Source organism: Natator depressus, chromosome 25, assembly GCF_965152275.1.
Source record: "Natator depressus isolate rNatDep1 chromosome 25, rNatDep2.hap1, whole genome shotgun sequence".
NCBI lineage: Eukaryota > Metazoa > Chordata > Testudines > Cheloniidae > Natator > Natator depressus.
This window is the reverse complement of record NC_134258.1, coordinates 971,110-997,531: the sequence shown is the minus strand read 5'-3', so window position 1 is coordinate 997,531 and position 26,422 is coordinate 971,110. Positions and strand designations below refer to the sequence as shown.

Sequence of the window (26,422 nt, the reverse complement as noted above, 5' to 3'; positions counted from 1 at the left end):
CACAGCTGTGTGTGTGACTGGTGGGTCAGAAAGAACTTGAGTGGCTTGCTGAAGGTCTCAGGATGTCTGTACCAGAGTTGGGAAGGTAGCCCAGATTAGATTTCCTAGTTCAGTCCTTGTCTGTAACCACAAGCCCATCCTTCCTGTGTGACAGGAGCTGAAAGCTTCTGCGAAGCCTGCTCTGAATTTTTACTTAAAACTCATTGCTATCCTAGGTGAAAAATAAGAATCTGGTGGAGCTGCTGAGGAGAAAAGTTCGCCTTGCCCAGCCTTATGCTGGTGTCTTTTTGAAGAAAGATGACAAGTAAGTGATATCTCTTTCTGTATATAAATACTAATGAGGTTGCATGATTGTGCTGAGAGTGCACTAGGAAAGCTGAGTCCATTAATTGTCTCAGTGGTGACTATGGTGGAAGATGTAGCATAGTGGTAAAAAGGGCTGAGCCCTGTCTGTTACCTTTTTTTACCACTGTGCTACATCTTCCTCCATTGCTACTGCTGGTAGAGAATTATGAGGTCTTGGCTTTCTTTCTGTAGAAAAGTCCTTAATTATTGGTCAACGGTTAGTAAAAGGTTCCATGTACTCATTAGAACTTTGAGTGGAGACCACATACTAGTTGTTTTGTTCACACCATTATGTATCAGACTCTAGGGACAAGGAGTTTAAGGAGTCACTGTTGCCTCAGTTTGTTGCTCCTTCACCACCTTTTCCAGACTGGATATCTCAGACACAGACTGTGAATGTCATACGCTGTGTCTGCACTGGTGACTGGACAGGGTTCTGTGTGCATGGTTGTGCCAGAACCCCCTCCCTTCCACATCTAAACCAAAGAAACACTGGTTTTGAGGTGTGCATGGGGCAAGAACTGCACTGTATGTAAGGGAGCAGTATGACTGCTCAGAGCTCAAGTATGAAACTGCAGAAAAACCTGAGAGTCTCTGGATTAAGTTTAGAAGTGTGAGAAACAAGGGTGATGTCGTGGTGGGAGTCTGCTATAGACCACCGGACCAGGGGGATGAGGTGGACGAGGCTTTCTTCTGGCAACTCACAGAAGTTACTAGATCGCAGGCCCTGGCTCTCATGGGAGACTTCAGTAACCCTGATATCTGCTGGGAGAGCAATACAGTGGTGCACAGACAATCCAGGAAGTTTTTGAAAAATGTAGGGGACAATTTCCTGGTGCAAGTGCTGGAGGAACCAACTAGGGGCAGAGCTCTTCTCGACCTGCTGCTCACAAACCGGGAAGAAATAGTAGGGGAAGCAAAAGTGGATGGGAACCTGGGAGGCAGCGACCATGAGGTGGTTGAGTTCAGGATCCAGACACAGGGAAGAAAGGAGAGCAGCAGAATACGGACCCTGGACTTCAGAAAAGCAGACTTTGACTCCCTCAGGGAACTGATGGGCAGGATCCCCTGGGAGAATAACATGAGGGGGAAAGGAGTCCAGGAGAGCTGGCTGTATTTTAAAGAATCCTTATTGTGGTTACAGGGACAAACCATCCCGATGTGTAGAAAGAACAGTAAATGTGGCAGGCGACCAGCTTGGCTTAACAGTGAAATCCTGGCTGATCTTAAACACAAAAACGAAGTTTACAAGAAGTGGAAGGTTGGACAAATGACCAGGGAAGAGTATAAAAATATTGCTCAGGCATGCAGGAATGAAATCAGGAAGGCCAAATCACACCTGGAGTTGCAGCTAGCAAGAGATGTGAAGAGTAACAAGAAGGGTTTTTTCAGGTATGTTAGCAACAAGAAGAAAGTCAAGGAAAGTGTGGGCCCCTAACTGAATGAGGGAGGCAACCTAGTGACAGAGGATGTGGAAAAATCTAGTATACTCAATGCTTTTTTTGCCTCTATCTTCATGAACAAGGTCAGCTCCCAGACTACTGCACTGGGCAGCCCAGCATGGGGAGGAGGTGACCAGCCCTCTGTGGAGAAAGAAGTGGTTCGGGACTATTTAGAAAAGCTGGACGAGCACAAGTCCATGGGGCCGGATGCGCTGCATCTGAGAGTGCTAAAGGAGTTGGCGGATGTGATTGCAGAGCCGTTGGCCATTACCTTTGAAAACTCATGGCGATCGGGGGAAGTCCCGGCTCCATGTCTAGTTGGCAGCCGGTATCTAGCGGAGTGCCCCAAGGGTCGGTCCTGGGGCCGGTTTTGTTCAATATCTTCATTAATGATCTGGAGGAGGGTGTGGATTGCACCCTCAGCAAGATTGCAGATGACACTAAACTGGGAGGAGAGGTAGATACGCTGGAGGGTAGGGTTAGGATACAGAGGGACCTAGACAAATTGGAGGATTGGGCCAAAAGAAATCTGATGAGGTTCAACAAGGACAAATGCAGAGTCCTGCACTTAGGACAGAAGAATCCCATGCACCGCTACAGACTAGGGACCGAATGGCTCGGCAGCAGTTCGGCATAAAAGAACCTAGGGGTTACAGTGGACGAGAAGCTGGATATGAGTCAACAGTGTGCCCTTGTTGCCAAGAAGGCCAATGGCATTTTGGGGTATATAGGTAGGGGCACTGCCAGCAGATCGGGGGACGTGATCGTTCCCCTCTATTCGACATTGGTGAGGCCTCATCTGGAGTACTGTGTCCAGTTTTGGGCCCCACACTACAAGAAGAATGTGGAAAAATTGGAAAGAGTCCAGTGGAGGGCAACAAAAATTATTAGGGGACTGGAACACATGACTTATGAGGGGAGGCTGAGGGAACTGGGATTGTTTAGTCTGCGGAAGAGAAGAATGAGGGGGGATTTGATAGCTGCTTTCAACTACCTGAAAGGGGGTTCCGAAGAGGATGGATCTAGACTGTTCTTAGTGGTAGCTGATGACAGAACAAGGAGTAATGGTCTCAGGTTGCAGTGGGGGAGGTTTAGGTTGGATATTAGGAAAAACTTTTTCACTAGGAGGTTGGTGAAACACTGGATTGCGTTACCTAGGGAGGTGGTAGAATCTCCTTCCTTAGAGGTTTTTAAGGTCAGGCTTGACAAAGCCCTGGGTGGGATGATTTAGTTGGGGATTGGTCCTGCTTTGAGCAGGGGGTTGGACTAGATGACCTCCTGAGGTCCCTTCCAACCCTGATATTCTATGATTCTAAGAACACTAGCACGATGAGTATGAATATGCCATGTCATTTTGTAGTGTAAATGGGGGTAAGAGGTGTGTACCGGTCCTAGTTCTCCATTCCCATTCCCACAATGCACTAACCCTTTCCTGCTTGACTCTTACCCAGATCCATAAAGGTCCCGAACCCCCCCCTTTATTAACAGTTCTGTGCGGACGACTACAGAACAGTTTTCCACAGAACTGTTTTCACTACTATAACCGAACATGGAATCTGCTCCAAGAGTTGCCACCTGGTCAGCTGAGCACACCTGCTCATCAATGTGTGATTGGAGTTCACTGTCCACACCTTCTCCCACAGCACCAAGAACATCCATCTTTACCAGGAAGATTCAGAGAGGTTGGTGCAGGTAGGTATTCACCAGACTGGCTCAATGCTGGGAACGGATAAAACATGTCAGGCCATGGAACTGAAAGGCAAAAGACTCCAGCAGTCACTCCAGAAGGAGTTCTCCAATATGCCCCTTCTTCAAGGAGTTGGACCCAGTGCTTTCTAGGGCCCCCAGTACAGAGCCTGAGGTGACTCTCAACCCCCTCCTCAACCTCACAGGCCTCATCGTCTTACAGTCACGTCTGTACTGGCAACTGGACACAGTTCCATGGGTGTCATCATCTAAACCCAGGGCAAGGAGGCAATGGGGATTGTGGAGGTGGCAGCCCCAGTAGACCCGGAGGAGGAGCAAGTCCTCCTGCACCTCTGCCTGAGGAACCAGCTCAGCAAGCCCCTCCGGATGAGCCAGAAGAGGATCCCAAGACTCACCAGGAACCAGAACCCCAGGCTGGTAAGTTTAAATCCCACCCAGCCCGCCAATATCCTCTCCCTCTTTCTCCAGGGCTGCATGCAGGACTGGAAGGCTGCTCCCCTCCCAACCCCAAAATGGTTCCCGACCAAGACATTCAACATTTTATTGAATTACCATGAATCACCATAAAGCTTATGGCAGAAGTTATTGAACAGATTATCAGCAAACTATCGTATTGCCCCTGGGTCTGAGAGTTCATCAGCCAACTGGCGGACAGCAAGGATGGGGGTAGAAAGGTCAAGGTGGAGGACAGGGCATTTGTACAAGATTAATGGTTCTTCAAAATTGCAATTGTTTTGTCCTTCAAGATATCAAACTTCCGTTACAGTAACATCCTTCTCTCCACAAACAGGAGCCATACCGGGGTGGGTTAGTGTCAGGGCTGGTTAGTTACGTACAGGAAGGAGAAGGAAGGGGAACAATCGCTTTTCCGAGGAGTGGGACAGCGGTTATCTGTCCTGGTGTCTGGGGTCTCCCTGCTTGGAGCCATGCTTCACAAGCTGGAGGAAAGGTGGGTGGAGGGGAGTTCTGCTCTGGTGACTGCACGGACACAATGCAGCGTCCCTTTGCAGTGGGGAGGCAAGTGGCTTGTGGTCTTGATTGGAAAGGTCATGGAACAAAGTACAATTGCTGTGTGATTTTTTTTTTTTCTTCATTCCTGTCTCGGCCCTTTGCTGAACAAAGGGGCCCAGATTTAATGAACCTGCAATTGCAGGGGTCCACTTGGTGGTGGCTTGGCATTCGCAGTGGTTTTCTTCTCCCTCTCCACAGTCTCCATCAGCTGTCTTAGAATATAGTCTATTTCTGTTCAGATTGCCTTCTAGTCCCATAAGCGCACATCTGCATGTTTCTGGTGCAACAGAAACTCCAGCTGGTTCTTAAGGTTCAATGGCAGTGCAAATGTGCTTGGTCCACCTTTCCAGCTCACCATCCCTTCCATTCAGCAACATGTAGAGAGGTGAGAAGCAGCTCAAACATCTCTCTGGCAGAGATTGCTAGGTCCCCACCACGGGACTGAAAGACACCTCCCTTTTTCAGTCTGGTTATTTTCAGACCTGTTTCATCGAAATGATGGCCAGCGTTGAAAGAAGACATAATGGTTAACATTATCCCCTGAAATAAATGCACCCACTGTCCCAATCACAAATTTAAAGACAGTAAATGTTTAAAAACTATTATTTCATGCTACCTACCGCTTTCAGCAGGTGCTTTTTTCTCAGAGGCTGCAAAAGTTGTCTGAGAGAGAAGGGTAATGAAACAATCATTCCTGAAATGCTGAACAGTATCTATATTATGAGCGTCAACAACTAAGTTGTGTTATGTGGAGGGGATTTCTTACACCCTTCGAAAGGAAAGAAAATGATAGAATGCTGGCCTTGTGATTGACTAGGCAGGTCCTTCGGCTGAGGAGCATGAACCCATTCCTCCTGGGGGCCAGGAGCAGCAGCAGCTCAGGGACAGTAGGGGCAGATGAAGGAGGACACTGTTCATTAGTATCAACAGAAGCCAGGAGCAGCTTAACTGTCGGAAAAGGAGGAACGGAGTGCTGAGCAGGAGGAACACTTTTTTTTTTTTCTTCCCAGAGTCAGGAGTACAAGGAAAAGGAGCTTGCTCGAAGGGACCAGGAGCATGTCCTGTTGCAATTCCTGGCACAAGTGGTATGGAAAGGATTTGGGTCCCACCTGACACAGTAGCCACTGCCAGGGTCCAGGAATTGGCACCTTCCTCCTCATCCCCCATCTGCCACTTCTCCTACAGGCCATGGTGTTGCTCAGGCAGAGGATCCAAACAGGCCCTTACCCCTCTAATGTCAAGTGGGAGGCTGAAGGACTTCAGGGACAGCATGCTGAACCAAAACCCCTCCCAGGGGAGCGCTGTGGCCGAGCAGGAGGCAAACAATGAGCCCAAGACAGTGCCTGAAGGTCAGCATATGTCGGCTCTCAAACCCTGTGCAGGAGTTGTCCCCGTTTGTCCCGCTTGTCTGCGGGAAGGGGAGATCCAAGCCAAGGACCCCGCGTCATAGGCTTCAAAGTTTAATGTTCCTGGGAGTCTGATCCATTCTGTGAAAGTTCCTTTTTGAAAAACTGTTCAGAGTTACGTTACATATACTAGTTTCAATAAATATTATTTTCCTTTATGTATGTGTGGACCCTTCATTCAGGCTGTGATGAAAGGGTAAAATTTGCCTCCCTTCACCTCCTTTTGGCTTGGGCCCTACCAGTTGGTACCTTGAGTTGGGTAACTCCCCAGGGTAGAAAACTGCCAGGTCTTCTCTTTCCCTCCAAACTCCTCTGTCCAGGTATATTAGCAATCAGAGACAGCTGGAAAGTGCAGTGTACACAGAAATAACATAACTTTATTAACTGGGGAAGGAGGAGGAAAGAGTGGATAAAGTTTCCTATGGGTTTGACAAAACAGAACAGGAAAATAAAGTGGAGTAACTGCCACTGCTTATGGAACAGTGCTAAAATGGCACCTCAACCTCTTCTCTCCCTCTTCCCCCCCCCCCCCCCCCATGACCACTCTGAACCATGGGGTTACTGATAGTTAGTCTGTAAGTGCCCTTATCCCTGTACACCTCACAGATGCCAGTAGTAAAAGCCCCTCCCAACCCCTTCATCAACTATTCTCCAGGTCCTACAAGCATTGACTAATCCCCACCTAAACTGTGGTCTGGCTAACAGTTGTGACCATTAATACAAAATGAAAGAACAATGAATGTAATTTAACTGGGCAGACACCCATCACAGAACAGTCACACAGCAGAAGATGTTATAACTGTGGAGGTGCCCTGTCCCAATTACCCATAACAAGTCATTACCTAAATGAACGACTAATGACCATCAGCAGGAGGGGAACTAAACTGCTAATTGAAACACAAGTGAATGGGAATGGTCCCTGTTGTCTTTTTACAGCACCTGTACAGGGTTTGGTGCTTAGTTTGGGACCAGGCTGCGGTGACTCTGCCTGCTGTTCCAAGATACAGGCATGAATTGCATCCTGGATTTCCCTGGCCTGCTGTGATCCAGCACCAGCATGAACATTCACTGGATCATGCTGACTATAAAGGGTTTGCATGCCAGTCCTGTCCTGTGCACGCTCTGTCCTAAAGTACTCTCCTTTATTCTCGCAAATGTTATGAAGCACACAGCTGGCCACATTATGCGGATGGCATTGGCCACATTGGCATCCAGTCCGTTGTGTAGGCATAGCTAACAAGACTTCAGCCACCCAAAGGTGCACTCCACTATCCTCCTGCAGCTGCTTAGTTTGAAGTTGAATTCAACTGGATTGGTTAGGGTAGGGTTTCATTAGCCAGGGTAGGAGCAGTACTCCGGGTCCCCCAGAATAACTCTGGGTGCAGAGACACCATATAGACCCATGTCATTTCTGGGGAATAAAGTTCTTTACTACCCCTTCAAGTGCAATTTCAGTCTCCTTAACACGTTGGCATCATGAACCTTTCCTGTGGGTCTGACATTAGTGTGCACGAACCTGCCTTGGTGATCTACTAAGCCTTGAAGAATGACTGAATAGTAATCTTTTCAACTGACATTCTCTCTCACTCCTTTTGGTGGGCAGAGTTTGGGGATTTGAGAGCTGTCAATGGCCTCCATGCAAACCCTATTCTCTGGACCCCAGCTATAATTTCTGGCCATGGGTTTGAGAGGGTTGATAGCTACCCAAATCTGCACTACCACAAGCCTGACAGTGGACTTCCCCACTCTGAAGTGGTATGTGATTGGCTGGTAGCTGTCCAGCATTGACTACTGCTCTCTGGAAGCTGGCACTTGCTTCTGCATCAGTATGGGTCTCTGGAACAGAGTTCTGCCCCTGTAGGATTGGGGCCAGCTCTCACAGGGCTCCATGAACATCTGCTTCCTCATTCTGAAGGTCTGCAGCCACTGGTCATGATCCCAAGTTTTCAAGACAATGTGACCCCACCACACTTTGCTGGTTTTTCTGGTCCAGAGGCAGCAGTCCACCCTTGGACATACGGTCACGACACTGGCAGTTTCTTGCTTCTTTGTCTCACAGGGTGACAGTGCATCAGTCACCTTTCTGGTCACCCATCTTTGGCGTGAGAGAAAGGTCTGAGTACATTCACCTGAGATGCTTGCCAGTTGCGTGCTGCAATGCACATGTTTGTCCTGAAAAAAGGAGCAGGACAGAAATGCATTGTCAGTCACTTGCTCCATGTCTTCTTCTAAGTTGGCCAGGAGAAAAGGGTGAGTGGGTACTGACATCAACAAATGTGTGAAAGTAGCTGACAGGACCAATAACACACTGCAGGGTGGTTCCTAGAGGGTCTCCTTGTGATGCACATAACCCTGGGTTATTACCCCTGAAATTCTAATGCTAAAGGTGCGTAGCAAAAAAGTGGCAGAGTGGATGCAAGTATACATGTGTAATAGCTTGTGTGCCAGGTTCCCCCCGGGCTGTCATCTGGAACTGGGGTACCATTGAGCCCCCTGACCCACCAGCCTGTGACAAGCTGCAACACCCTCCATCCTGCACTTTCACCAGCATTCACACAGGTAGGGATACACCCAGCTGCAGTTTCATGCAGGTTCTCTAACCACCAGCATCCTAGGCTGGGACCCCAGAGCAGTACTGTCCTGCCCTGGTCAAATCTGGCCAGTATATGGGTTTAATACCTGGTCCGCCTCTCCCTCAATGTGAAGAGAACAATGCATGCTTGTAACCAAGCAGAGATTTTCCTCAAGCACTCCAGTCAAAGCTCACTGGTCTAGATTAAAACAAAAACAAGTTTATTAACCACAAAAGATAGATTTTAAGTGATTATAAGTGATAGCAAGCAGATCAAAGCAGATTACCTAGCAAATAAACAAAAAATGCAAACTAAGCTTAATATACTAAATAGATTGGACATGAATTAGCAGATTCTCACCCTAACTGATGGTACAGGCAGACCTGTAGATTCTTAAGGCATAAACTAAACTTGCTTTGCAGATTGGAATCCCTAGGTGTTTTGTACACAGGCTAGAAATCCCTTTAGCCTCGGTTCAGCACTTCTCCCAGTTCAGTCTTTATTCCTCAGGTGTTTCCGAAGTCGTCTTGTGTGGGGAGTGAAGAGGCCTAAATGATGTCTGTCATAACCATACAGCTAAGGGTAGCCTAGAATTCCTCCTTACCCTTAAGGGGTTAAGAAGCTTAAATAACCTGGTTGGCACCTGACCAAAGGGACCAATGGGGAAAGAAGATACTTTCAAATCTTGGGGGGGGGGGCGCTTTGTGGTGTGTTCTCTGGCAAAAGCAGAGAAGCATCAGGTCAAAAAACCTCCTCCTATAAACCATCCTGTACAAGTCTCTGCCTTATTTACTTACTCTTTTTGTAATATCAAAGGTGCGTTAGATTACCTTTTTGTTTTCAACTTGTGAATTTTCCCTTTGCTAGTGGGAGGTTTATCCTGGTTTTTTGTAACTTTAAAGTTTTGGCTAGAGGGGAATCCTCTGTGTTTTGAATCTGATTAACTTGTAAAGTATTTACCATCCTGATTTTACAGAGGTGATTCTTTTACCTTTTCTTTAAATAAAATCCTTCTTTTAAGAACCTGATTGATTTTTCCATTGTCCCAAGACCCAGGGGTTTGGGTCTTTGATCATTTTGTAACCAATTGGTTAGGATATTATTCTCACACCTCCCCAGGAAAGGGGGTGTGGAGGAGGAGGGGGGATTGCTGGGGGAAGAGGAACTCCAAGTGGTCCTCTTCCCTGGTTTTTTGTTAAATCACTTGGTGGTGGCAGCATTACTTAAACCCAAGGTACAAGGGAGAATTTGTGCCTGGGGATTTTTTAACCTAAGCTGCTAGAAATAAGCTTAGGGGGTCTTTCATGCGGTTCCCCACATCTGTACCCTAAAGTTCAGAGTGGGGAGGGAACCCTGACAATGTCACTCCCTACCTTATATAGCTTTAGATATGACAGGAACCCTTTGTTCCAAAACCAGTTCCCAGACCAGTGTGTGTGTGGGAAAAATAGACACCCCAAAATAGAGTCCAGAGTCATGTGGTCTGGTCATATGTCCTTGTAGAGTCATAGCAGCCATCACTCACAGGCTGTCTGTAGTGTTCTCGGGAAGGCTCACCAGGTGGGAGATAAGCTTCTCCTAAGGCCCTATTGTTCTTTCTGGTGGCCCACTGTCCTGAATAGGCCCTTCCTCACCCACTATCTAGACTGAAAGCATCTTGTCTAGTGGGTGTTATCCAGGTGTAACTACATTTGAAGTACAGATACATAGTATTTATAACTTCAGATACAAAAATGATACATGCATACAAATAGGACAATCATATTCAGCAAATAACTTGTCCAGTGGCACCTCACATGACTTACCTTGCATAAAATAATTATGCTACAATCATAGCATCCTGATATCACTATGAAGAATATGGGGAGCAGTGTCACAGCTTTTAAGTGTGTCTAGCACAGCATACGGGAATACGTGCGTGAGCATATGAGTGGGTAAGTACACAAGTGTGTGCACCACTGTAAACATAGCAGTAGAGGTTAAGGTCTGAAAGGACTGCCAGATCCTCTAGTCTGACCTCATGTATATCACAGGCCACCAGCACCTGCACATTAAACCCTGCATCTAAAATTAGATGCAAATGTTACATCCCACAGAAGACTAAGTTGTTATGTGCCCCAGCAGAGAATAGGCAGGACCAAGGTGCCCCAGTGCCCAAGGCCTCTGCAATGGCAGGGTTTAAGTGAGAGATATCTAAATAATCCCAGCAAGTGTGGCCTGTGCTCCATGCCTCAGAGGAAAGTGGAAAAACTGCCCATCTGACCTGGGGCATATGGCAATCAGTTAGACCTGAGCATGAACCAGCCAGCCAGCATCTGAGAGAGAATGCTCTGTGCCACCTCAAAGCCCTGGCCCACCCCACCCAGTGTCCCATCTCCAGATGTGGCCATCTCTGATGCTTCAGAAGGACCGCTCCCCCACCTCCCAGAAAACAACAGAATACATGGGGGCCAGGTGCTGGGTTTCAGGGAGAGAGTTGCCAAAAACACCATATCACCTTTGGGCAAATGTTGTTCACAAAGTGACATCCCATATCTAATCTTTCACTACTTGTCCTCAAGGGAAACCTGCTCAACATCTTCAAAAGGTGAGCCTGGGAATTTAAATTCGTAATTCTGGTAGAACCAAAAGCCATGGATTTAACAGGGTTTTATGGCTCATTACAGCTATTTGTAACATGCCACACTGCCTGCTACCCTTAATTGCCCACTCAAGTCCTTTATGCATAACAATGTAACGTGAGTTCTTCCAACATGCTACGCTTTTGGATTGTCTGTTCCAAATTTAACTCAGACACACTGCTTCCTTCCCCACACCTGAAGAGCTCTTTGTAGCTCGAAAGCTTGTACCTTCCACCAACAGAAGTTGGTCTAAAAAATATTACCTCACCTACCTTGTCTGTCTCATGTTTACGTAATGTTTACCTTTAAATTTTATCAGCAATGAATCTGACGTGGTGGAAAACCTGAATGAAATCTACCAGACAGGCACTTTTGTCCAGATCCATGAAATGCAGGACCTTGGAGACAAGCTGCGCATGATTGTCATGGGGCACCGAAGGTAACTTCATCTGCTGCAGAGCCCAGGCATGTGTCTGCCATTCTTGGTGGGCAGGCACATCCTTCAGCTCTTGTTATTGCACTTGTAATGAGGAGAAGAGGGTCATGGGGTGCCATCTGAGGTCTCTTTGGGGAGCTTGCTATTATCAGCTAAGTGTTCGCTTAAAATTGAAATCTTGTATTTACAATCTGTGCTGCACTTTGCCCCACTCTATTCCTGATGGAATGGGGGTACATGTCTCCAGAAGATCTCCCACTCCTGGGATTGGAAGTTTCTGATCTAACAGATAGGGTTAGTGTCTGAGGGAGCACAGTCTGGGTGATATCCTCTGGCAAGGGTAATGGATTGCCTAGTCCGGGGGAATAATCCCACTGTTATAATAGGTGTTATTTTTGTAGTGCTATAAATTTAGTAAAATAGACAACCAGATTGGAAAAGCCTTTGGATCTTTGAGATCTCAAGTTACTTTTTTACTGATTTGCATTGTGGTGGCACCCGCTCCATTGTGCTGAGCTCTCCAAAGACATATAGCAGAGATGGTCCCTCAGATGAAAAGATTTCAGTCTAAGTGTGTCCATCCTTATACTTAGACCAGGATGTGATGAGGGAGCCAAGGGTCACAGTTTCAAATCCAGCTGTGCTTTCTTTAAGGGGTTGGTTCTTCAAAACAAAATGTTAAAATCTAATTCCACTTTGATGTAGGGCAGAAATACAAAGGAGCTAACTCAGCATTCAGCTTACCTCTTTCATGCTTCAGTTTATTCTTTCTGGTATTTGCTTTGCAAATCCCATGTGGGTTCACAGCTGCCTGATTCTTAGTTATGTTAAATCAATCTTCAGTGTTCCTGATAGAGACTTGAGAAAGAGTGACACCTAAGCATAATATATAATCCAGAGACTGCAAGTAACCCTGCCCCTAGTAGGGTAGTTGCATACGCCAATGTTAGACTTGCGGTGCTGGCTACAGCTGTCTTCTCTCGGTCTTCAGAATTCGTATAAACAAGCAACTAGAGATTGAGCCTGAGGAATCTGAGCCTGAGAACAAACAGAAAGCAAGAAGGAAGCTGAAGCGCTCCAAGAGAGAGGCTGAAGAAGAGGAGGGACCAAAGGACCAAACCATGGAGCTGGTGCTAGAACCTGTGGCTGCCTCGCCAGAAGAAGTGCTCATGGTAGAAGTGGATAATGTTGTCCACGAAGATTTTCAGATCACAGAAGAAGTTAAAGTAAGTGAAGAAATCACACAAGCCTAGTGCTGCAAGTGTGTGTATCCAGATCTGTGCCAGAGCTATTGGGGATATCCTGCATGTGCTGTTTACAGGTTTATTATACTGTCTGTTCATAATCTCACCCCATGGAAGGTGCCTGGTTCTCATAGTCCTAATATATGTATCTGCATGTTAATCCCATTACGATGACCCTTCTCAGTGCAACATCTCTATTGCTCAGAATGCCTGGCCCCTAATTAACATCACTGTAAGGATGGATTATGCTGTGCGTGCATCCCATGTAATAGCTTGTATCCTGTTGGGCATTTATTTTAACTAGCTTGGCTAAAGAATGATTATAACTTCTTTCAAGGGTCATGTCTGAAGGGCCAACCTGAGGGTGTGGGAGAGTTCACTCCATGCAAGAACCCAGTCTCCAAGCCATCCTTCCCCACCTCCCAGAACGATGGGAAATGGAGGAGGGCAAGCTTCCTTAACCACAACCAGAGTTAAATGGACACATGCAGCAGGGACTCCTGCCCAGCTTACTGGTGTTTCTGGGCCCTGACATGGGAGGAGGGAGCAATGTTGTGCTTGCATTTTCACTCAGAACTTGTGGGTTTCAGACTGTTGTTTTGTTTAATAGGCGCTTACTGCAGAAATTGTCAAAACAATCCGGGACATCATTGCCTTGAACCCTCTCTACAGGTACCTTTACCCTGTGCTGCTTTATCTCTGGCTTTCAGCAGTTCTCAGGCATGTTTGGTACTTTGAAGCCATTTTTTCTAGACTCAGTAAATGTCTGCGTGCTGTAGCCTAACCAAAGGACAGCAGTAACTGGAGAGTTTCCCACATAAGATGTAGCTTCAGGATGGAAGTAGATTTAATGAACAAGATGATAATAAAGGGCATGATATGAAACTTAAATGTCTAGGAGGGAGGCTCATGAGTGCATGGGCTAAAAACACTAACTTTAACTGGTGACCTGGGTTCAAATGTAGCTTGGTCACCTGACATGGGTCTTAGTCTAAGACATGTTACAACAAAAGCTTGCCACAACTGCCAAGCTAGGCTTAGGATTCCTGAGATGCAGGGGTGCTGCAGAGCTGGGTGGGGGACACTTCCATAGATCCTGCCTGCATTAAGACTGGGCTGAGCCACCAATAATTCCTCACTTTAGTCACCCCATGAGCGCTGGTTGAGATGGAAAGCTGAATTGCTGTTTCGTCTCTCCTGTCTTGTTGGTTGTATTGAGGAATTTCTAATACGGTATAATTTCAGTTTTCTGAATAGTGTCCCCACGTAGCCCTATGTTGCATCTAAAGCATTAAAATAGCATGCCTGTTTAGCCGAAGGCCCAATTATCCAAAAGTTTCAGCTGCTCCCTAGGCCATGTGGGAAAATGGGAGAGTACTGTATTCTTAGAATATTAAATCAAAGAAACCATTTACTTTTTATTAGACATTTTGATTCTTGTTTCTAATTGACCTTTCAGAGAATCGGTGCTTCAGATGATGCAGGCAGGGCAACGAGTGGTAGATAACCCAATCTATCTGAGTGACATGGGTGCAGCGTTAACGGGGGCCGAGTCGCATGAGCTGCAGGATATCCTGGAAGAAACCAATGTAAGATGAAAAAACTTTTAACTGATGAATCCCCTCATATAGCTGCCTCTTTCAAAGCAGATGCATCATTACTTGTCATGACTTCTCTAGTGTCTACACTGAGGACACATTAGCTTTGCATTTGGTTATGGCTTGATTTCAGTGGACAATTAAATCTGTGTGTGTGTTACACACCCAGAGATGGTCTCCATTGCAAGCTAAATTGGAATGGTAATGCTAAGTGGGCATCTCATGACACTTACTGTATTAGGTAAAAGAAACAAAATCTGTTTAAAATGGATCATAGACTGGAATAATCCAGTGGTCTCACAAAATGGAGCTCCCTTGCCAAGTGTTAAAGCATTAAGGAGTTATTCCTTTTTATCACATTGTATCCTTGCGGGAGGGGTGGAACACTGCAGGAGGGCATTAGCTCTGTATCTTCTTTGAAAATACATCCCTTGTTATCAGCCTGAGTTATGAGAGGTAAAACAAATCTTTATCTTCTTTCCTGCATTTGAATGACCGTAGAATCAGTGAGGGGTGGCTTGCCCACTGGTTGGAGAGGAATATATTGCATCTGGTTTGATGGCAAACAGCTGAGTTTTCCCATCAGTTCCATATTGCTAGATGTTGGCTGTCCAGATTGATTGTGTCATGTTATCTTATGCATTGAAGCCATTGGATGTGCTTCTGTACATGCTTATCTTGATAAGCTGTTACCAGCAGGAGAGTGGGGTGGGAGGAAGTTTTGTTTCATGGTCTCTGTGTGTATATAATGTCTTCTGCAGTTTCCACGATATGCTATGCATCCGATGAAGTGAGCTGTAGCTCACGAAAGCTCATGCTCAAATAAACTGGTTAGTCTCTAAGGTGCCACAAGTACTCCTTTTCTTTTTTCTTTTTTGAATGGAGAAGTTATTTTGCACCAGTCTCGCCAGACCTATGAATGCTGGAGAGTTGTAGGTTCACGGGAGAACACTGTGACAGCTCATCAGCCTCTGTCGTTAGGCAGTAGCCTTTCTCGTCAAGTGCTGACAGGCCTGTGATGAGTCTGAAGACATAGTTTGTTGCTGGGTGGTTGTTTTTTTCAGATTCCCAAACGGCTTTATAAGGCCCTCTCTCTCCTGAAGAAAGAGTATGAGCTGAGCAAACTCCAGCAGCGTCTTGGACGGGAGGTGAGGCTCTAAAGGAACAGGGCACGTTCCCTGTCTTACAAGTTCTTATCCTGCACTCATCACGGCAACATAGAGGAACACTAAGTAATAGCAGTTATGTGGTGGCATCTCATGTCTCGCAACTGAACAGTGTCATCTGTACTTAGTCTTGTGAAGTAAAAACCTCACTAATTTGCATTAATTACTTGGGCATGCATTGTAAATTATGAGAAAGTAGACAGAAATCGAAGGAAGTATAGTACTTTATGTATACTTTTGACAGGTATACGTCACTTTTAATTTACAAAAACTTCATATTGCACATGTAAATATTCTATGACTTTAATTTCAATGAAGAATTGTGACTGACTTTTACAAAACATGCAAGAAGGGTAAGAAAGGGGTGTGATCTAGATATTGGAGCTTTGAAAGGGCCTCAGTTCTAGTTCCAAGAGCTGGGGAATAGATGATGCCTTGTTAAGTGGCTGGAGCCACCTTTACTTGTAAAATGAACGCATGTGACAAAGGAATAATTGAAATGCAATAAATTTGAGACTCCACAATGCTATTCTTAGTCACTTCTTAGAGCCTTAGAGTAGAACTATACTGCAAATGCTTTCCAAGGGGTATTTGAATCTTCTCTTGCTGGGGAACTCCCAGTTCATTCAGATCTCTTTGGAAAGTGGTTGGAGGCATATGGTGTTGGGTTGGGGAGTGAGGGGGTTAGTTATAACAGGTTAAAGTTACTGTGCACATTGTGTCTAGGTTGAGGAGAAGATCAAGCAGACTCATCGCAAGTATCTTCTTCAAGAGCAACTGAAGATTATCAAGAAAGAGCTAGGCCTAGAGAAGGAGGACAAAGATGCCATAGAGGAGAAATTCCGAGAGCGGCTAAAGGATCTCGTAGTGCCAAAACATGTCATGGAAGTGATTGATGAAGAGCTGAACAAACTTGGTTTGCTGGACAATCACTCCTCGGAATTCAAGTGAGTGCACACTAATGCTCTTTGCAATGAGGATTAATTAGAGCTGTGTATGAAATGTGTGCGGTGCCACAGGGCACCTAGAGCAGTGGTTCCCTGCATTCTTACAAAGGGATCCTCCAACTGCCTGTTGTCTCTTATTGTGACTCACCGATACAGTGTGTGTGTGTGTGTGTGTGCGCGCGCGCACCCCTCCCCCCACTTCCTTCTCCTCTGCTCCTAGGTGGTGGGGAGGGGACACCTTTCAATGGGAGTCCAGCAGCCCCTTTGGCCCCTGGAAGCTCTTAGACAGCTTTTTAGATTTTAACCTTCAAAAAATGCATTTTGGAGGCATTCGTTGTGATTATTTCCTATACCACCCAGTTGTGCCCCCAGCCCTACACTCAACCCAAGTCACCTGGCAGCATATTGCACCCCCCAACCCCACCTGGCAGCTGCCCCTCCCCTCAATCGCACTCTGCTCTATTTTTAAGTGAGCTTCCCCTAGTTCCCGCCTGGAGTCGTGAAGGGGCCTGACTCCCCTGGCCCCACATGACGTCCCAGCCTCCAAGGGGTAGGTGGGCGGATCAGCAACTGCTTCTGGGGTCTGTGGCTGTCCATGGCCCCTGCCTGCAGAGGGGTGGTGGCACATGGAAAGGATTCCCCACCCCCTTCAGGTGCCCTGCTCACCTGGATTGGCACTCCCTGCCCCAGGGAGGCATGAGGTAATCTCCCTCCCACCCAGAGCTGTGGTGACTGACAGCACCGCAAGCTGGGCAGGGCTCCCCAGTGAGGGCAGGGCTCTGTGATGCAACCCAGAGTCCACTTGGAGCACTGTACTCAAGTCAGCTCCCCAGATTATTTCTGGGGCACGCACGGGGCAGGAAAACTATAGCAAAGAAGAGAATTGTCAGGCACATAGATGAACATAATTTGTTGGGGAAGAGTTAACATGGGTTTTGTAAAGGGAAATCATGCAGCACCAATCTACTAGAATTCTCTGAGGGGGTTGAACGCACACGTGGACAAGGGGGATCCAGTGGATATAGAGTAATTAGATTTTCAGAAAGCCTTTAACAAGGTCCCTCACCAAAGGTTCTTAAGCAAAGTAAACTGTCATGGGATAACAGAGAAGATCCTCTTATGGATTGGTAACTGGTTAAAGATAGGAAACAAAGGGTAGGAATAATTGGTCAGTTTTCAGAATGGAGAGAGTTAAATATTGGTGTCCCCAGGGATTTGTACTGGGACCAGTCCTATTCAATATTTTCATAAATGATCTGGAAAAAGGGGTAAACAGTGAGGTGGCAAAATTAGCAGATGATACAAAACTACTCAAGATAGTTAGGTCCCAGGCAGACTGTGAAGAGCTACAAAAGGATCTCACAAAACTGGGTGACTGGGCAACAAAATGACAGATGACATTCAGTGTTGATAAATGCAAAGTAATGCACAAAAGATGGGGTATAAATTAGCAGTTACCACTCAAGGAAAAGATCTTGGATTCTTTGTGGATAGTTCTCTGAAAACATCCACTCAGTGTGCAGCAGCAGTCAAAAAAGCTAACAGAATGTTGGGAATCATTAAGAAAGGGATGGATAATACGACAGAAAATATATTGCCTCTATATAAATCCATGATACGCCCACATCGTGAATACTGTGTGCAGATGTGGTCACCACATCTCAAAAAAGATATATTGGAATTGGAAAAGGGTTCAGAAAGGGGCAACAAAATCATTAGGGGTATGGAACAGCTGCCATATGAGGAGAGATTAATAAGACTGGGACTTTTCAGCTTGGAAAAGAGACGACTAAGGGGGAATGTGATAGAGGTCTATAAAATCATGACTGGTGTGGAGAAAGTAAATAAGGAAGTGTTGTTTACTCCTTTTCATAACTCAAGAACTAGGGGTCACCAAATGAAATTAATAGGCAGCAGATTTAAAACAAATAAAAGGAAGTATTTTTTCACACATGCACAGTCAACCTGAGGAACTCCTTGCCAGAGGATGTTGTGAAGGCCAAGGCTATAACAGGGTTGAAAAAAGAACTCAGTAAGTTCATGGAGGATAGGTCCATCAATGGCTATTAGCCAGGATGGATAGGGATGGTGTCTTTAGACTCTGTTTGCTGGAAGCTGGGAATGAGCGACGGGATGGATCACTTGATGATTACCTGTTCTGTTCATTCCCTCTGGGGCACCTGGCATTGGCCGCTGTCGGAAGATGGATCTTTGGTCTGACCCAGTATGGCTGTTCTTATAAGTGGCGTGGGGCTGAGATGGGCTTGTGGTGGTAATGGTAGACCCTTCCCACAACCTTCTGGTTGGTTAGGACGCACTGCTTGGGAAACACTGATCTACAGTGTGGGGATTGCTCTCCTTGCTCCATAGTATTGTTCTCTTCGCATTGTGTAGAGTCAGTATCCAGCTCTCCCTTATGGACTTACTGTAGTTCCTATAGATAATTATTCCTTTGATTTCTGTTCTCACTGTGTCAATTTACTTTCAACTGTTTTCTTTGGGAGTTCTAGAAATCATTTCTTACAACCCATTAGGTTGTAATTAGCAAGGGTTATGTAGTCCCATCCCCCACTGCTCAGCACAAGGCTCACACAGGGTTCACACACTCACTCCCTAAGCAGCTCAGCTTTGGCTCTTAAAAGAGGGCTCTAGATTTCATATGAAGCAAGAAACAAGAGGCTAATCTGTCATATGACAGTGGCTCAGCAACATAACTCTTGTTAATTGATTGAAAATGCTTGGGCAGGATGGGAATTGCAAAAGGTTGAATCACTTTTGCAACATAATCAGCCCATTGATGTGGGCTTTCAGGAGTGTAGAGCGGTGCTTCATAGAATATCAGGGTTGGAAGGGACCTCAGGAGATCATCTAGTCCAACCCCCTGGTCAAAGCAGGACCAATCCTCAATTTTTGCCCCAGATCCCTAAAGGGCCCCCTCAAGGATTGAACTCACAACCCTGGGTTTAGCAGGCCAATGCTCAGGCCAAAGGGGAGGGAGGGATAGCTCAGTGGTTTGAGCATTGGCCTGCAAAACCCTGGGTTGTGAGTTCAATCCTTGAGGGGGCCGTTTCAGGATCCGGGGCAAAAAATGGGGATTGGTCCTGCTTTGAGCAGGGGGTTGGACTAGCTGACCTCCTGAGGTCCCTTCCAACCCTGATATTCTAAGTGCTTCCGCACCTTTTACTAAAGGGGACCCATCAACTGCATTTGGTCTTTTTGGAGACCCATCATTGTATATATACAGTGTGTGTGTGTACATGTGTGCACAGACATACCTACACCCTTCCTCTGCTCCCTGGGGTGCCATTTCAGATCTCAGTGTGGGGGCAACTTTCAGCAGGGGTCCAGGGGCCACTTAAGAGAGTCAGGAGCCATCATTTGGAAAATACTGGCATAGATGAACCTGTGCCCAAGATTTTGAGATTTCACTGTGACTCAGGCTCCATCAACGCAAAGCAGCATTTTGTGTAGTTGTCACACAGTGAATGCCATAGCATCTCTTTGCATCTAAAATATACTAAATATTTTTGCTGGCATAGACAGAATTCTTTGCTTAGTCATGCTGGAAACCCAGCTCAGATTTCCAGCCCCAGTATCTTGGTATCTGGACTGTGAGCACTGTGCTTGACTTTACAACCTTAATAATGTTCTTTTCACATAGTTCTGTTTGTGTGCAGTTTCCTAGTTTTTAAAAAAAAGTAAACTGAAGAAAAAACAAATTCCACCTTGTGGTATTTTACTGGTGGCAACTGATTATATTGTGGCAACTGATAGTAGTAGTAGGTTGGTGTCCTCTGTGTGGACCAGCTCTAGAGGGGAAAGAGACACACTTTGACCGTTAGTTTCACAGATGTTTGCTGACAGCAGAGGAATGACAAGATTCAGAAACCGTGCATTCCATTCCAGGCTCTGGAGTAGTGTGTGCCCTAGTGGGCATAGACTTGGTTGCTGCCAGTTCCCCTCAAAGTGTGAACCCTTCTGTCCAGTCCTATCTCTTCCCCACTCCTGTCTTCTCATCCTAGTTCCAGTTTCCTTGCCCAGGAAGACTTAGTCTTCTCACTCCCACTATGTCTCCTTGTCTAGCCAGTCCCAATCCCCCACCAGCTTCTCAGCTGATCCCTCTCCCTCATCCTGGCATCCAGTCACCCATTTCCCATTAGCTCCCAATCTCGTTCCCAGGTGCCTCTTCCAAACTCAGTGTCCCATCTCTTCTCCCTTGGACCCTCCAGATCTTTCTCCCATTCTCTTTGCCCAGCTAGTTACAGTTCTACCCTTGTATTCCAGTTCTTCATTAGACCTGTCTCCCTTACCACCCCCACCACATTTCCTCCTCCTCCCCCCCCCCCCCCCCACTGGTTCGGTCCTAATCTCCTTGCCCAGCTAGTCCCAATCCTCCCTCACCCATCCTGGCTCCTCATCCAATCTTGTCTCCCCTCCCTATGTAGGCTCACAGTCCCAGTTTCCCGCTTCCCTCCCCCTGCAGGTCCAGCTCTTGTCACCTCTGCTTTCAAACCAGGCAGCTTCTTCCTTCATGCTGCTTAGGCCCAACAGGAAGGTCATTCAGAGCATAAGAGAGACAGGCTCCCTGCTCTCCGCTCTGGTGCCTGGACCTGGCACAGCCCACAACTGCAATTGCAGGGAACGTTCTATTCATCCTTGGCCTGGAGCATGCTCAGTGCAGAAAAAAATCTTTTGGGAATTTAGCTGCTAAAATCTAAAGTTTCTACTGAGCGTGTGAACTGTGATCCCTTTTTCCCCAAGTCCCTGCTTCAAAGCATGTGGGTACTAGAGCTTTTAAAAGAAGAGGTTGCGAAAATTCTTCACATGGGTAAAACAATGTATGTTCTGAGAAATGGCTGAACCTGCTGGCTGAAAAATTCAGCCTGAGGCAGACACCTGACATGTAAAACTTCAGTCTGAAAGGTTAAGGTTTGCAAGGGTAAAGAGTCTTTTAATGGGAAGGGTTAGGCAACCTTAATACGGTGGAGTCGCATCTTACGTGGGGATTAGGTTCTAAAGTCAGTGCGTAAGGCAAAAATCACATATAGTCAAAATTACCCTTGAAAATCCCTTAAATCGCCCATAAAGTACAGTATACTGTACATGGTTTTGTGTATATAACCCTCTACAGTAATATGTATGCATGTATACAGTAATGTACAGTATATAATAAAGAGTACATATGCAAAATATAATTTTGCAGTACTGTATTTTTAATTACAGGGGGTAATTACAGGGGGTCGTCAGGGCTTGATGTCGATCCAGAAGATGGCGGTGACGGAGAGCGAGTCGTAGACGAAGTGGGTGGCTCTGGTTCAGCTCGAAGTTGATTGCGTAGGCTCATCTGCAGCTGGTTGTTTTTCCCTTGAAAAACATGGTGATCGGCAACTGTCGCTGTTGTCTCTTGAGCTGCTCAAACATTTCTTGGTACGGTACGGTCTCAAATCGTCTGTAATACTACATGTGATTTTGAGGCTTCGTTCCATAGAGAGATCGTATTCAGAAATTAAATCATTCAGGTGTTTCGCTGCTTGAAACACTTCAGCAAATTGATGAAGATTCCAACTTGCTGGCTCTTCCTGGTCGTTGTCGTCATCTTCGTTTTCTGTAGACGATTTTATCAGTTCCTCTAACTCTTTGTTAGTCGATGTTTCTCTTTGGCCCTCAATTAATTCTTCAATTTCTTTCTCAAGGATGTCGACGAAGCCATCACCACCCACTTGCCTGGCCACCTGAACAGTGCGTTTCACTTCTTTGTCAATTGTTGGGAAACCCTTAAAATCATTCACACACTTTTTCCATAGGTTTCACCAACATGCATTGACTGTTTCAGGCTTGATTGCATCCATTGCCTGTTTAATATAAGTGATGCAATTGGCAATGTTGAAGGACTTGCAACGCTCCATCACATTAAGATTGGGATCAGCATCCATAGCGCTACTTATCCGTGAGAACGTAAGCCTCGTGTACGTGGCCTTGAAACAGCGAATCACACCTTGGTTGAGAGGATGGAGGTGGTATTGGGGGGGAGAAAGACGACTTCAATGTCGTTATGCACAAACTGGAGTGCCGCAGGGTGGCCAGGAGCATTGTCTACGATCAGCAACACTTTCCAGTCCTTTCTCTTCAAGGTACAACTTGACCTCCAGAACGAAACACTTGTGGAACCAATCCAGAAATAATGCTGCCCTCGCCCAAGCTTTTTTATTTGATTGCCAGAACACAGGCAGGAGATTTTTGTTCTTGCCTTTTAGAGCATGGGGATTTTGAGCCCTGTAGAGCAAGCCCGGCTTTATTAAATGCCCGGCCGCATTGCCACAAAACAACACAGTCACACGGTCTTTAGCTGCTTTGAAGCCAGGGGCTTGTCTTTCTGATTTCGAAGCGTAAGTGCAGTTGGGCATTTTTTTCCAGAAGAGCCCAGTCTTGTCAGCATTAAAAACTTGTTCTGGAAGATAGCCCTCTTCTTCTATGATTTTCTTTAATTGTTCGGGGTAGGCTTTTGCTGCCTCTTCATTGGCAGATGCAACTTCACCAGAAGTCTGCACGTTTTTGAGGTTGAAGCGGTTCCTAAAACTGTTAAGCCAACCTTGGCTGGCTTTGAATTCCTTCTCATCAGAAGGCTGTCCCTATTTGGTGGGAGGTTTGAACAGCGTGTAGAGGCTAAGAGCCTTTTCTCGCAACGTGTTGCCATCGATAGGCACATGTTTACAGTTCGTGTCTTCCAGCCATAAGTTTATTGCCTTTTCAGTCTTCACTAAAGTCTTACACGCACCTGGCTCGTCACCTTAGCAGTTATTGAAGCACTTGATGCCACAGCCTGACAAATTTCTCTCTCTCTAATCTTGATGGCACGGATGCTAGATTCGTTGCGGCCATATTTATGCGCCATGTTGGAGACCAACATACCGTCTCTCAATAAGTCCAACACAGCCAGTTTTTCCTCCGGCGTTGGAACAGATCGCTGTTTCTTTGGTTGAGCACCAGATGAAGTAGTTGGCTTGCGTTTAGGGGCCATGTTGTACAAAAAATACGTACAGTATCTTTAAACACTAGAATCCCACTCAGTGCGGTGAGATGCTCACACTATGAGAGGCACGCGGGAACTGAGACCGACTGAGGAAACAGCAGATTCACGTCTCCCTTCTCACGCTCACTCCGGGGCATATGCTCATTGATGGAATGGTGGGCGGAATCGCCCGCACTATTTACAGGTATCTTGTTGTTTTTCTTTTTTCTTTTTTTTTTGCCAAGCGCGTATAGTTGAATTTGCATAAGTTAAATGCACGTATGATGCGACTCACCTGTAGGTGGTGCTGCCCGTCCCACCTATAAGAAAACATATGGAACATTAATATATAAACTGTTACAAGTGTTCAATGAATGTTCTTCAGGTTGCAGAATCAAGCACTTTAAAATTAGGAAATGGCAGACTCAGTCTGCTTGTGCAACTTGAAATCTGCCTCTTGTGAGTCTGTCCCACTTGCTGAATGAGGCAGGGGTCCTGTGGGGAAAATAGGATGTGACTATGTCGTTAAACTATGTGGGGCCTACCACAAGGGTGCAGATTTACTGTTGCAGGGGCCAGGGAAAGTTTCCTAACTTTTGAGAACTTGCCTTTGCCATCTAAATAATGTTTTTTAAAAATATATTTTGTACTTTCCTGTGTGTGTGTTCTTATGGGGGGGAAACCCAAACTTTTACTTACAACTGTCACAGCTCTCACTCCCCATCATGCATTGTCAGCCAGGTTTGAACTGTGAATCGTCAGTACATACAGCAGCATAGATCGCTACCACTTGAGCTACAGGACTAACTGCATTAACTGGCAGCAGGAGAAGGCTGTTATCCCGGAGGGAGTGCGGTGGGCCATTGGGGTTGGGGGAATGGAGGAGGTGCTGTGACTTTCTCTCCCCTCCCCAGTAGCTAGGGCTGCTTGGTCAGGGGAAGCCCAGCCTGGCAACTTTTCCCCATTCCCTCTAAATCTGCATTGGCAGCGCCTCCCAGGCATTGCTAGGACCGTGCCCGCTGCTGCTGCTCCAGTCACAGTATTAGCCCAACCTCAGAATGTTCATGTGTCGTCATCGTTTTGGGAGGCTGCCAAAGAGAGGGTCGATTTTCAACCGTTTGTTTCAGCCAAACCTGAACAGAATTTCAGGTGACAAAGAAAAGACACTTCCTAATCCAAGGGCTTGTACCCTGCCAGATATCGAAGACCTTCTGCAAATGGAGGTGTTCGTATTTTTCAAAACAATGTTGCAACAGTAGCCTAGGGGTAGGTGACAAAGCTGATATGACATTCCATCCATTTTCCCCTGTGCCCCCCACGAGTACAGTTTAAATCCCACTCGTCTTAATGAAACTTTCTCTTTCACTGGTGTGTTGGGTTTTTATGATGTTGACTGTTCTGATTGTTTGCTGCTGCCAGTGTTACCCGGAACTACTTGGATTGGCTGACATCCATCCCATGGGGTAAATGCAGCGAGGAGAACCTGGATCTGACCAGAGCCCAGGCAGTTCTGGAGGAGGATCACTATGGAATGGATGACGTCAAGAAGCGAATTCTGGTAAGGCAGCATATGCCATTCTAGGTGGCATTGTGCAGCCTGGCTCATGGCTCTCTTTACAGTTTGTTTCCTGATGTGTCTAATGGGGGAGATACATGAGCCTTGTGGTGGTGTAGGATGGGTGGCAGCGTATTTTAGTGTCTCTGTCTGCATAAGGGTAGTTTGCTTATTACTTTCAATGGTCTCAAACTAGAACCCAAGATTTTTGTCCCACCTCTATTGAATTGTCATTGACATCTAAAACCATGGTTCTCAAAGTGTGGGGCGCATCGCCCTACGGGGGCGCAGAGGAACATTCGGGGGGGCATGTGGCAGTCCCCTTAGGGGTGGGGAGGGAGTGCCACACTTCCAGCCCTGCTCTGTCCCCAGACCAGCTCCGGTCCTGCTCCATCTCCAGGCCCAGTTCCACCCTCACTCCCTCTCCACCCCCAGACCAGCTCTGCCCCTGGTCGCAGCTCTGCTCCAGCTCTGCCCTCATCTGCTCTCCACACCCAGACCAGCTCCTCCCCCATCCCCAGTTCCATCCCCATCTCCGCCTTCAGCCCAGGCTCTGCTTTTGAGGAAGCCTTGGCTGTGCAGTAATGGAAGGTGGGCGCAGACAGATTCCGTTACTGGTAAGGGGGGTGGGGAGCGGTGGTGGTGGCGACAACTGGAAAAGTTTGAGAACCACTGACCTAAAAGATTGTTATTCTGATTTCAAACCACTGTGTACCATTTTGCCACTGGGTGGGGCTGAGCAAATGAGCAAACGCTGTAGGGAAATAGTTTCCTGATTAACATTTATTCGCTGCCCATTAAAGCAGAGTTCAGGTTTACCAGCCGTGCCACATACCCTTCCAGAATGTAGAGTACGTCTATATTTAACCCTCTAAAATCCAGGAAACACAGAGCTTAAGGTACACACCAGGCTCCCCTTCCACCTTAGCTACCTCCTGCCGTTGGAAAAAGCTGCTGGGGATATACTGTAAGTATGTTTCAGCAAGGCTGCCCTATAATAAGCAGACATGAGAGAGAACTATGTAAGTGTGCCATTTTTTGTGTTGTGCTGTGTCCCACAGAATTGCATTGTCGTTCATCTGCATGCACTCCAACTGCACTGCACAGTATTAGGGTGGCTGTATTGATTGGTGCAGGGACTACTTGCATCAGGTAGCCACAGCTCACATGCTGATATGAGGATAGGTGCAGATGCATTTTTTGTGCACTGAGTTACATGGATTGTGTAAGCAGAGGAGCGCAGTGGCTATTCTTGCCCTGGTTGCACACTGGCAGCATGCATGACAGAGCACTGAAGGGCATGGGTGAACACTTATCTTAAGGTCTCTCTCTGGGACAAAGGGTAACTGTGGGGTCATCTGT

The 26,422-nt window shown here is 46.5% G+C and overlaps 1 protein-coding gene across 1 annotated transcript in view; it reads left to right on the top strand.

Annotated features, from left to right (window-relative positions):
- LONP1 (lon peptidase 1, mitochondrial) overlaps positions 1-26,422 on the top strand; it is a 48,010-nt gene that overhangs the window by 7,910 nt on the left and 13,678 nt on the right. Inside the window, exons 2-9 of the mRNA XM_074939193.1 lie at positions 216-304; positions 11,425-11,544; positions 12,533-12,767; positions 13,396-13,457; positions 14,245-14,374; positions 15,448-15,531; positions 16,276-16,496; positions 24,925-25,063. Coding sequence (XP_074795294.1) covers positions 216-304; positions 11,425-11,544; positions 12,533-12,767; positions 13,396-13,457; positions 14,245-14,374; positions 15,448-15,531; positions 16,276-16,496; positions 24,925-25,063 — 1,080 coding nt within the window. The remainder of the gene's footprint in view (positions 1-215; positions 305-11,424; positions 11,545-12,532; positions 12,768-13,395; positions 13,458-14,244; positions 14,375-15,447; positions 15,532-16,275; positions 16,497-24,924; positions 25,064-26,422) is intronic.